General features: G+C 38.2%; 1 protein-coding gene across 4 annotated transcripts in view; it reads left to right on the forward strand.

Moving 5' to 3' along the window:
- The window catches only part of shtd (anaphase promoting complex subunit 1), an 844,012-nt gene that overhangs the window by 398,232 nt on the left and 432,676 nt on the right, over positions 1 to 13,104 (forward strand). For all 4 annotated transcript variants that reach the window (XM_090401046.1, XM_090401047.1, XM_090401049.1 and 1 more), the window contains one exon: positions 10,642 to 10,748. In XM_090401046.1, coding sequence (XP_090257172.1) covers positions 10,642 to 10,748 — 107 coding nt within the window. The remainder of the gene's footprint in view (positions 1 to 10,641; positions 10,749 to 13,104) is intronic.

A 13,104-nucleotide genomic window follows, 5' to 3' on the forward strand; every position in this document is an offset into this window, starting at 1 on the left:
CTGGGTCAGAAGTAAAACACTGTCTTCCTCCTGTCTATAGCTTTGCTTATTACAGTACACTGTAATAAGCAAAGAATGAAAAAAGGAGAATACACTGTATTCTCCTTTTTCATTTGACACATATAGTGGGTGCCCAGTTATTAGAGGCCTCAAGATCCACTATAACCAATGTCCTAAACCGTAATCTCTGCTATCCTTTAGTAGGATGAGAACAAACTTGTAAACTCCATTGCTATCAGTATTCTATTCAATCCTGTCATTTTTCTAAAAATAAAAAAATCCTATCTCTTTCCCTAATTTTAGATAATACCCACATATCCAAACATGATCAGATCTCTCTTCTTGTAGTGAATTACACCTCCATTTGCAACATTTCAGTCATAGTTTCCAAAGCCACCAAAGAAACCTGTGTTCTTTTCCTCTCAAGGCACTACCTCTCATTTCTACAACTGCCAACACTGCATACATCCAAAATCATCTCATAGTCATAGATTGCTTGATGCTATGCAGAGGAAGACAATCTGGCTTCCTCTGTGCCACTAACAGAATGGTTCTGTTAGTGGCACTGTATGCACCCAACCTTCACGTGTTTATCAATCGAGAGAGAGTTTAGCTATACAAGTTAACGTGCTATGAAAACTGTTCAGCTGTAATAGTACTTCACTTAGCATCAGTAGGATATTTTTGGATTGGACTATTAACTGTTATAACGATACAGAAGATGTTTCTGACCACCAAAGAACAGGTTGACCACACTGTGTTAGGATGCAAGAGCTTGTGAAGGCACTTTTCCTCCATAATCCTGTGAGATTGCAGCAAGCGATGTTGCAAGAGATGAATGTTTTGCAGAGAATAGTTCTCTGCAAAACATTCATCTCAAGGTCATCTCAAACATCAAAGTATTATTGTCCTATTGGAGACTTCCTAACACCACAGCTTATGCGGCAGAGGCTGTTAAAATCAAAGGCACTTCTCTGGCAATATGCATACAACAGCACGGATGGTTACATAGCACCCAGGATTCAGACAGCTCATCATCCCGCAACCGTGATGGTTTGGTGGGGGGATGATGCAATGGGGAGGGTATCCAAGTCACATTTCTGTGAGAAAGGGTTCAAAATGCCAATGTGTTTCACGACACCATGCTGGAACCTGTAGTGTGGCTCCTGAACAACACCTTGTTTCATGGTAGCCAATGGATCCCAACAACAAAAATGGATTCCAACTTGACTCAGCACCTGCATACGAGGCAGAACCACACAATATTTGTTGGAGCTAAATATGTCCAACCACATATCACCATTTGATTGGCTTTCTTGTAGTTCTGATCTGAATCCATTGGATATTATTATGTGACACCTCCAAGGAGTCCAAAGACTCATTGAGGGAGGGCAACTACACCAATGCCATCTACTGCCCACCAGCACCACTAGTATTTTCACATACAATCATAGACATTCATGCCCATGGCAGGATTCGAACCTGCAGCCTTTTGGCTGGAGAGTGGATACACTAACCACTTGGCCAACCAGGCCAGCAAATTGTGGTTGGAGCTTGAGAGAGTAGCTTGTAAGAAACAACTCCCCAGTATTGCTAATTGGAAGGTGGATTTGGAACAAGCATGTGCAGTGTTTCCACTGGATGTTGTGTGTGCTGCCATTGATATGTGACATTACAGACTTTGGGCATGGGTAAAGGCAAATGGGGGGCATTTTAAACATTGAGTACTGCTATATGCACATTATACATGTAGTTTGTATGTGCTGAAAGCTGTAATTGATTTACTAATAAGATTAGAAGTCTATGTGCTGTTCAAGTTATAACAATATTTATGGCTAGGCTAGGTATAATTAATTCCTGCCTTAAGCCTATTCCACAGATATTTTCATGGATAACATTCTGCTGAACTGGCCATCTACAAGTACTTCTGTTCTTGAAACAGCTTCCGTCACTCTGTCATCTCCAAAGACTTTAACCTTCAGCTATTCAAAAAACATGTCACTGTCAACAGATTCTTCCTTCTGCTTGTCCATATATGCAGTGCTGATGTGTTTATTGGTCTTAAATGTCTCATAGGTTGATGACATTTAAATATCATCACACCTATGAAAAATTAAATGTCTCATAGGTGTGAGACATTTAATTTTTTTTTTTTTTTTTTAAATCCCCAGAGAGGCTACAAAAACAGTCGAAGAGAAATCTGGGAAGAACAATTGGATTCAGGCTAAATATGGGTTAATATGAATTATATTTTTACTTTAAGAATTAAAATATAACAAAGTGATCTATTTAACTTTCATAGACTGGGGAAGTCTGCATGGTTAGCCTAGTGGCTATACACTTCACAGCCATATGCCTAGGGAAGGAGTGTCCTATGTTTGATTCCCATCGATGAGGTGAGGAGCTTAAGGATCTTCCTCAGCCATAGACAAGTTAGCCGGTCTTGGGCGTGGATGGCAGGGTTTTTACTCCCAGTTTATGTGGGGTTTTTCACCCTGCAAGCAGACAAACCAGCCCAGTGAACACACACGGATACAGTCATGAACATCGCCCTTAGGAGATGCAGTAGAGGAGTGGCGAATTGGCTGCATTAATATGCCAGGAACCCCTCATTAGCAGGGGACTCAACCCATCCTAGACGGATGAGAAGGATAGGATAGACTGGGGAAATGCAAAATACCATAAGGTGCCAAGAGAAAAATTCTTCAAAACTACTTTTTTTATAACTGATTTTCATGCCATAAACTGTGAAAATAGGAATGTGGATATGGAAGAAGTTAAACATTCCCTCAGCTATTTAGGTTCAGGTTATTGAAAACACAAATTAAATATGCAAATAGACAATAGAATAAGCCAAGAAGCTGGTATGTTGGTGAGCTGCATAAATATCAAGAGAGAAATTAGCCACAAATACTAAATTAGCAGTCTACTAGATAGTTTGGTTTTGGGTAGATATGTAATTTGATGCATATCTTTAAAAAATTAGGGGAGTAAATAGATTTTATCATTGTCAGAATCATGTCATAATTGAAAATAAGAAACAATATTAGGAAGAAATTGACAGTTATTTTGAGATCACAGCTGATCTAAGTGGTATGGTTGCTTAAACAGAATAAATAGAAAAAGAAAAAGATAGAAAAAGAAAATTAGTAAATCAATTAATTTACAGTTGAGACGGCAGTAAAAAAGATCCATGTTAGACCAGAATATAAGATTAGACAACATTGAACTCCAACCAAATGATAGGTAAATTTGGAAGAAAATTGCTGATTGCAAGTAAGCAGTGAATGAACTTAATCATTTCATGATATGTGCAGGGTATATATCATTTGATAATGGTGATGACAATAAATGGATTTTATAATTTTATTTGCAATATATATTTATGCAAAGCTTTAAAATTTATTTAACATGCATTGTTAACGTCAGTTGTGACAGTAAAACAAACACAAACATGTGACTCAAGAGGCTTAATAATACTTTATTAAATCAGATATTTTGATTTAAGTTTAGCAAATCATTATCATCATCAATAAGTAGATGACATTTCAACCAGTACAATGGTAATTATGAATTTCTAAAAGATACAAGCCATGCACTAGCATAATATAGTACAGTAGACTGTAAGGTATGATCCAAAACATTAAAAATAAAATAAAATACTGCTTGCAACCAATAAGGATAAGACCCTCCTTTAGGTAAAGAAAGATCATTATGGTTTTTAAGTTAGTACAGTGTAGTAGCACTTTAGCACTCTTTGAACAGATGCTCAATTTTAAAATAGCCATAGTGTAGTAGAATAGTCTTAGGCCAGAAGATTATGTTGCCACTGTCAACTCCATTTTCTGAGCTAGAACATACCTCTCAGGGTTTTTATAAATTATAAAATTGATGTTCCTGTATTCTTTTCTCAAGAGAACACATCCTGTTTGTTTAATAAGAGAAACCACAACCACGAGGAAGTTGGTAAACAAACTCTTTTTTGTTATCTCTCACAAAGGATAAATGGTCTCCACTCCCATGCAGGCATTAAAACCAAGTCTCTTGTGACTGGATCCATTCTCTATCCTCTCCTACTTCAAACCAACAAGATGCTCTGTTGAGAAAAGACTACAGGAACATGGGTCATCATCATCATCATCTATAAAAAGACTGAGAAGTATGGTGTAGCACAGCATTGAGCTGACTCAAACAGAATCATCTAGTCTAACACTTGTATACCATTGCCATTTGTTAAAACTGCATTGACTGTCTTTCTTTACATAAATTTAGGAAGAATCTTATTATTTGCAAACAATAATTTTTTTAATCACACCTTGCAATGTACTTCTGTACTGTAATATGGTTGCACATAGCCTATATCTCTTGCAATGCCCTATTGTTATTCTACCTTTTGAATTGTCTGTTTATAGATGCAGTTGATTTAATGAAGTGTTAGTAAATCTCTTGCATCTACATGTTCCATTGTTTGTTAAAATATATATACAGTGATACCTCGGCTAACGAAGATAATTCGTTCCGGAATCGCATTCGTTAGCCGAAACGTGATTTCCCATAGGTTTCTATAGAAAATCGTTTAATTCGTTCTGGATGCTGCCTACTATTTAAAGATAAGTTTTATAAAATAGTAAAAAGCACTCTATAAAAGGACAAAAACTCACCAAAGGCTGAGATGAACAGCTACCCAATTAGATGAAGGAGAATGGAAAGTAGAATGAAAAACTGACGATCTTTACACTATTATATACACTTTGTTAAACTGAAAATATGTACACAATGTTTTTACTATTCTTCTTCCAAATTTTCAAAGTTTATTCAAGGTAAGTCTCCTCTTCTTCTGTAGCTGGCCTCTGTCTCTTTGCTAAAGGAGAAGCCAAAAATCTGTCCAAAGTTGATTGAACTTCTCTTTTTTTTTTCAGAATCTTTTTAAAGTGATTCAGACACTTGTCTTTAACCAAGGCACAAAGTCTGTTCATTTCAGCTTTGTTGGGATGCCACTTTGTAGCCAAAGACTGAAACTCTTTCCAGTAGTGCAGCATTTTTTTAATGTCACCTGTTGGCATTCTTCCCTTTTTATTGCTGTCCTCTGATGAGCACTCTTTATCTTCCTTGTCTCTTTCTTAATTCATTTGCTTTTTCAACTCTTCAAGATCTTCTGTTGTCAGATCTTTTGAGTGTTCTTCAACTAATTCATCTACATCTTCTTCATTTACCTCCAAATGTAATGCTTTGCCCAAGAGACTATCTTATCTACAATGTCAGCATGTTCCCCAGCAGCATCTTCAGCATCTTGAACACTGGAAACAGCGCGTCTTATCTTGCAGCAGTCTGGCCATAACTTTTTCCAGGCAGCATTAAGTGTCCTAACTGACACTTCATCGCCTGCCATGGCAATGACTTGAATAGCATGAAGGATATGATAACAATCCTTCCAGAATTCTCTAAGAGTCAGACTGGTAAATGAAGTTGCATCAAAACATCTTTGGAACATGTATTTTGTATACAATTTCTTAAAGTTTGATATGACCTGTTGGTCCATGAGTTTTATCTTGATGAAGAAGAAATTTTATCTTGATGAAGTTAAATTCTGCCTTCAAATCTTCTTCCAAGCCAGGTGGATGCCCTGGAGCATTGTCCAGAAGAAGCACAGCCTTTTCAGGCAAGTTTTCTTCTCTCAGGTACTTTTTCACCGTGGGCCCAAACACCTCCACGATCCACTTTGTGAATATGCTTCTTGTTACCCATGCTTTGGTGTTTGACTTCCAATAAACACTAAGCATGGGCTTGCAAACATTCTCCTTCTTGAAAATTCTTGGTGTCTTAGCGTGGTAGACCAACATTGGTTTAATTTTGAGATCACCATTTTCATTAGCACAAAATAAAAGAGTTATTCTATCTTTCATGGATTTGTACCCTGGCATACACTTCTCTTCTTTTGTGATGAAAGTTCTTTTGGGCATTTGCTTCCAGAACAACCCAGTTTCGTCACAATTAAACATTTGTTCTGGCTTGTATCCATGAATGATGGTCCACTCCTGAAATTCTCAAACAAACTTCTCAGCCTCCTCTTTATTTGCACTGGCTCCTTCTCCATGTCTAATTACACTATGGATCCCTGACCTTCTCTGGAACTTCTCAAACCATCCTCTGCTTCCTTTGAATTCTTCCTCTGCTGTACTGTGTCCTGCCACATTTTTCTTCAAATTTTCATAAATCATTCTGGCTTTGCACCGAAGGAGGCAAGCTAGCTTCAATAGGTGCCGGTCCCAAGCCTGGATAAATGGCGAGGGTTGATGTCAGGAAGAGCATCAGGTCATAAAACTTCAATGCCAGCTCAAACTATGATATGAGTCAAAGAGAAAATGATATAAGGGCTAGGGCGTACCCCTTAAGCGACGCGCAGCCACATCACCCTACAGCTGCGAGAAGTGGACGAGGGCTACTGCATCAAGGGCGGGTGCGGTTAAAGAAGTGAGCCCAGCAGGTGGAGAGGATGTTGCGAGTGGGAACACTGAATGTTGGAAGCATGACTGGAAGGGGAAGAGAGGTGGCAGACATGATGAGGAAGAGGAAGTTGGACATTTTATGTGTGCAAGAGATAACGTGGAAGGGAAGAGAGGCAAAGGAACTGGGGGATGGATATAAATTGTTCTACTCTGAAGTGAATAACGAGGGAAGAAATGGTGTAGGAATTGTGGTGTGTGGCAGAATGAAGGGCGAAGTACTGGAAATGGGTAGAAGGAATGACAGGATCATGCGAATGAAATTGGGTCTTGGAGAAGAGCGGGTGGTCGTATTATGTGTATATGCCCTGCAAGTTGGTTGTACAGCAGAGGAGAAAGATGAGTTCTGGAACGTGTTAGATGAAGAAATGAGGGAACTGGAAGAAAATGAGATGGTAATTGTTGGAGGAGACTTGAACGGACACATAGGGAGACAGAACAGAGACTGTGAAAGGGTGCATGGTGGCCACGGAGTGGGAATGATGAACCAGGAAGGAGAGAGGGTTGTGGACTTTGCAGTAGCGTTTGATCTGGCAATTGTGAACTCGTTTTTTCTACAAGAGGGAAGAACATTTGATAACATTTAGGAGTGATAACAAGTTCACAAATTGACTACATTTTGACTAGAAGAAAACATCTTAAGGTTGTGACAAATTGTAAAGTAATTCCAACAGGTCAAGTAGCACAGCAACACTGACTGCTGTGCACAGGCTTTAAAATAAGATGGAAGATAAGAACCTCTGGATGCCATGGAATGAAGACAATTAAGTGGTTTCGCTTAAAAGAGGAGAGTGTGAGGAATCGTTTTAGGGAGAGGGTGTTAGAGAGGATTTCGGATGGACTGGAAAGTGTACAAGATTGGTGGAAACATAATTCAAAAGTAATCCTGAGCTGTGCAATCGAGGTGCTTGGTGAGACATCTGGAAAGATTAGAGAGCAGAAGGAGGGTTGGTGGTGGAATAATAATGTACAAGTGGCAGTGACAGCTAAGAGGAAGGCAAAGCAGAAGTGGGATGAGTCAAGAGTGGAAGAGGACAGAGAGGTGTACAGAGAGAGAGAAAGCAAGAAGCCAAGAGAGTTGTGGCACAGGCGAAGGCCATGGCATATCAAGATCTGTATGATCAGTTAGAAACAAAGGATGGACAGAGAAAAATTTACCAACTAGAAATAAAGCAGCAAAGGACATCTTACATGTGAGGCAGATCAAAGATGCTGAAGAGTATTATGGAGGGATGTGGACATAAGAAACAGATGGAAAATATACTTTGAGGGACTTTTGAATGAGGAAAATGCAAGGACTCTTAGAGGAGATGGGCAGCCTTCTGAGGGGATGGTGCAGAACATCAGTAGAGTGGAAGTGACGGAGGCCATGAAGAGGACGAGGAATGGAAAATTGGTGGGCTCCGACAGAATTCCAGTGGAAGGCACTGGGGGAAGAGGGAATTGACCTGCTGTGGGACCTGCTCGTGAAAGTTTGCCAACAGGAAAATATACCCGAGGAATGGAGGGAGAGTACTCTTGTCCCCATCTACATGGGTAAAGGGGATGCACAAGACTGTAAAAATTACAGAGGAATAAAGTTGATGTCCCACACAATGAAGATCCTAGAAAGGGTTCTTGATGGTAGATTGAGGAAGGAGGTGGAGATTGCAAAGGAACAATTTGGCTTCATGCCTGGTAGATCAACAACAGATGCTATCTTTGGGTTACGGCAGATGATGGAAAAGTATCGAGAGAAACAAAGGGAGCTACATCTGGCATTTATTGATCTGGAGAAAGCATACGATAGAGTGCCAAGGCAAGAAGTCTGGAGGTGTCTGAGGGAGAAAAAGGTGCCGGAGAAATATGTCAGGTTGTTGCAGGAAATGTACAGAAATGTGAAGACAAATGTTCGGACCTGTCTGGGAAAGAAAGTTTTGAAGTAACAGTTGGCTTGCATCAAGGGTCAGCATTAAGTCCGTTTCTGTTTAATATTGTGATGGAGGTGGTAACAGAGGAGTTGAGAGAAGATGCGCCTTGGACAATGTTGTATGCAGATGACTTCTTTCTGTGTGCAGATTCAAGAGAAGAAGCGGGAACTAAACTGGAAAGATGGAGAAAAGTACTGGAAGAGAGAGGTATGAGACTGAGCAGAAGTAAGACGGAGTATATGTGTTGCACAGTGGGCGGAGGACAGGAGACAGATCTGGAGCTGGAAGGAAATGTCATCAGGAAGGCGAGAGACTTTAGATACTTAGGTTCAACAGTTGAAGAAGATGGAGGAGCTGAGAAGGAAGTGGGATGCAGGAACTGGAGGGAGATGGCTGGAGTGTTATGCGATAAGAGGGTGCCGATCAATCTGAAAGGCAAAATCTATAGGACAGTAGTGAGGCTAGCTATGACATATGCTATAGAAACTGTGGCCCTGAGGAAAAATAACATCAGCAGGATGGAAGTAGCAGAGATGAGAATGCTTAGGTGGATGTGCAGTGTGACCAGAAAGGATCGTCTGAGAAGTGACTATGTCAGGGGAACAGTGAAAGTTACGAACTTAGGAGCGAAAATACAGGAGGCAAGGTTGAGACGGTTTGGTCATGTGATGAGGAGGGAGGACGAATATGTGGTAAGAAGGTCATGCTGATGGATGTGCAAGGAAGGCGGAAGCGTGGGCGGCTAAAGAAGAGATGGTGGGCGCTGGTAGAAGAGGACTTAAGGATGAAGAACTTGGATGTGGTGACAGCCCAAGACAGGAAGGTGTGGAGGAGACTCATTATCAACAGTGACCCCACTTAAGTGGGAGAAGCTGCAGAAGAAGAAGAAGATTCTGGCTTTGCTGCAGATCATCTCTTGAGTCATAGTGTCACCAGCCATTTGGTGCTAATTTATCCAGATCATCAGAAGCTTTTCCATTCTTCATTCACAGAACTTCTTTGGGATTGAGAGGCCAAGGTCTTCACACCAGCTGCAAGTGAAGCTGCCTTAATCTCCTCCTCCTTCTTCAAAATTGTGGCTATTGACGATGATGCTATGCCATGCTTGACTGCTAAATCCACAATCCTGACTCCTCTTTCATATGCTGAAATTATTTCTTTCTTTTGCTCAGTTGTGAGCAACTTTCTGCTTCCCTTGGGTTTGTCGCTTACTTTTTTTGGACCCATTATCAGGAAAATTTTTTTCTGAGAAATATAAATAAAATATGACATATAGCATATTATTTATTTAATTAGATAAGAATAGAATTTACTAATTATAAATTAATCCCCCATAGTAGAATTTAGCCAAGTAAAGAATAAATGCTATCACACTCACCTCTTGCATTCACAGCCACACGGAGTGTGCACCATACTGACACTGGTATGAGGCGTCTCACTTCTCGCTGTCTCGAACGTAAACAACCCAGTTAGGTTAGTGGATCTCCCCTATGTGATGTGATCAGCTCATTTCTTTGTCACACACATACAGGTGGAAAAGATAAGCTCGTGGAATGGCCCGACCATTCATGTTTGCTGCTTTATGTTAGCGTGCGCATCCACTAAAACATTCATTAGCCGAATCCATATTCATTAGCCAAGTCCGAAAAACAACGAAAAAATCTTTGTTAATAGAAAAATTCATTAGCAGGGTCACTCGTTAGTCGAGGTATCACTGTAGTAGATTCCAGTTAATTGGAATCTACTTTATATTTGGAAATAGTATAATTTGGTCCAATTAAGTGGCTGCCACAGTTAATCGAAGTTGCATGCCAGGAGTTTAAAAGATATATATCTACATAAGACAAAATACAAGTTGTTTGTTTATTGCATGGCCAAATTACTTTATAGATAAACGTAGACAATTGACTTGAATTAAAATGTTTGCTATAAAAAATAATTTAATTTATATACGTATTAAACACATATGCAGTTCTTAGCAGTGAATGACATTTTAAGAATTAATATAGCTTAGCCTGTCCTGTTTTTTTTTTTTTTTTTTTGATTAATTGCAATTAAACAAAATCAGTGCAGGTTTTTAGTGCAGATATAACATTGCCTCCCTGTATGATACAGAGTTATAATCCAGTACTAATTTTCTGCATGTATTCCAATTTGTATTTTAGAATATCCATCTTCTAATTGTAATTACAGAATATTTAAAAACATAAGTACTTTTTTTTTTTTAGGTAATAAGATTGCGCTTCAGTCAGGATCACAGGCTTCATGAAGTGTATCGTATGCTTCAATCTTCTAAACCAGTACGCATAGTAATACAACAGCGCCCAGAAGTTGGGTGAGTAAATTACTTTTAATTTAATTATAATTTTAATTCAATTTTAAATTTGTCTCAATAGGATTAGAAAAATCCCACTTTGGAACTTTGGGAATATTTTAGTCAAATTGAGAGATGAATAGCTAAACTCGAACAGCCTAGTAATTATCAATTCATAGTTAGTATATCAATTGATATACTTTTTTATTAGTTGAAAAAAAAAACTGTGGTAATTTCTTGTCAACATGGAAAACGTTTCTTTGGAATAAAAAGCTTTTTGATGAAATTAAGTGAATACATGTAGTTTTTTCATCTCATAAGTAGATAAACTGGTTGAGAATATGTAGTTGAAATAAGAAACATCAAGATATATGATGGGCCTTCAGCAGGGCCAGAACACAAAGTGTTCATTGAAAGTTATTCTAGAGATAGATGACCCTGATCTCTTTTGGCATGTGAGGTAGTTGCTTAGATTTGAATTTGGGGGCTAGTATATCAGTGGTCGGATCTAATGGGAGAAGAAAAATGGAAACCTGGATGCTATAAAGTAGGAGGATGTGTGTGTACATAACTCATGAGAATCTGAGCCAAGAGCCACTTCTGGATTTGCTTCTCATATGTTACATGGTACCTTCTGAATATAAGAGAAAAAGATGGGAGATGGCAGTGCAGAAAGAAAGGCCATAGGTCAAGGGCCAAATTCAAATGCAAGAGACTGCATTTGATCCTTGAGTCACATTTGAATATGTAATTGTTATTTTAACAAGTTATTAATTTTGGTATAGACTGAGTGTGAAGCTAAAGTTTTTGACTTCAACATCTAATATATGCCGAATTTTTATCTTGGGCTAATTTGGCACACTTGGTGGATAATCAAATTTTGTATAATTGATTATAATTTTGGGTGGGCTGTTGAATGATAGGCATTCATCTAGCAAGGTGTATTCCAGTTATTCAGTTATCCATCATAAAGATTATTATTATTTGACACCTCCAGGGAGTCCAAGACTCATCGAGGGAGAGCACCTACTCTACAATTCACTGTCTCCACCACTCAACCTCATCCACCAACTGCATCATCTACACCAATGCCATCTGCTGTCCACCACCACCACTAGTATTTTCAAAGACAATCACAAACATTCATGCCCACGGTGGGATTTGAACCCTTGAACCTGCAGCCTTTTGGCTGAAGAGCAGATTTGCTAACCACTCAGCCAACCAGGTTGGCATGTATACAAGTTTGTGTGGAGAGAAGACACAAGAAATAAGAAAAGCCTCATTGATTATTTTATTGTTGATAGTGATATCTTTTTTTTTGGCTCAGGATATAAGGGTGTCAAAAATTCAGAGATTGTATCTGCAGATTTAAAGAAGCTTCTGAAATATTACATACCCTACATTGTGCATAATTAAAAGCAGAAACTTGTTTGTTCAGATCCGGTCTGTTATGGAAAAAAAAACTCAACCACACATAACTTAGGATATGGTGGACATTATTCCTTTCAGTGCATACATGTGATTGTTGAAATAAGTTTATTTTTATGCTTTGGTGAGTCTACACTATCAGAAGTTAAAAAAAAAAAAAAATAGCTTATTCATCAAAAAAAGGTTTCACTAAAAAACAGTTATGTTCTACCTAATTTATTAAACCTTAACCACATATTATTCCTCAAAAAATATTAATAACAGAATCACTTACGTTTAATATTTTTATTTGTAAAATCTTTGGCTATATTTCATAGCCGTTGTCAATACAGTTATAGGAAAACTCTAAAAAGTGCAACAGTTTAATTGAAAGCACGTGATATCATGTGCACTGTAGGCTGCAGTAGAATAGCTCCATCTGCATTAATTTAGTTGCTAATTTTTCAATAAGAGCAAATTTTAATTACAGGTATCCCTCGATTAACGCGGTTAATTAATCCCTCGATGTTACTGCATTAATCAAATCTAATAATCAACGGTAAAAATTACAATTCGTCCATGATCAATTACTGTATTAATAATTTGTTTTATATGGTACTCTTTTAGGAAAGATAAAAAATGAATGCAAAGTAAATGTTTAATAAATACTTGTACCTTCATTATTTACTGCAATATTTTTATCAAAAGAAGTCATCAAGAGTCGTTTGAACAGTTTTAGTTTTTTTCTTATCGGCATAAATCCTACGATAACAAGCAAAATGACTTCCCAGACCTCAGCAAACAAGCAATAAAACATAAAGAAAAAACACTGCAAATATAATACATGATGATACCAATTAAGTGGATATTGAATCCAACATTATTTCATAGCCGAACATAGAAACTACAAGAGTTTTGTGCCAAATATATAGAAACTAAAAGTTTCGGAGAATGCAAGCATAAGCAACCT

Source organism: Typopeltis vanoorti, chromosome 11 (genome assembly GCF_054136105.1).
Source record: "Typopeltis vanoorti isolate ZY-2024b chromosome 11, IOZ_Tvanoo_1.0, whole genome shotgun sequence".
Taxonomy (NCBI): Eukaryota; Metazoa; Arthropoda; class Arachnida; order Uropygi; family Thelyphonidae; genus Typopeltis; species Typopeltis vanoorti.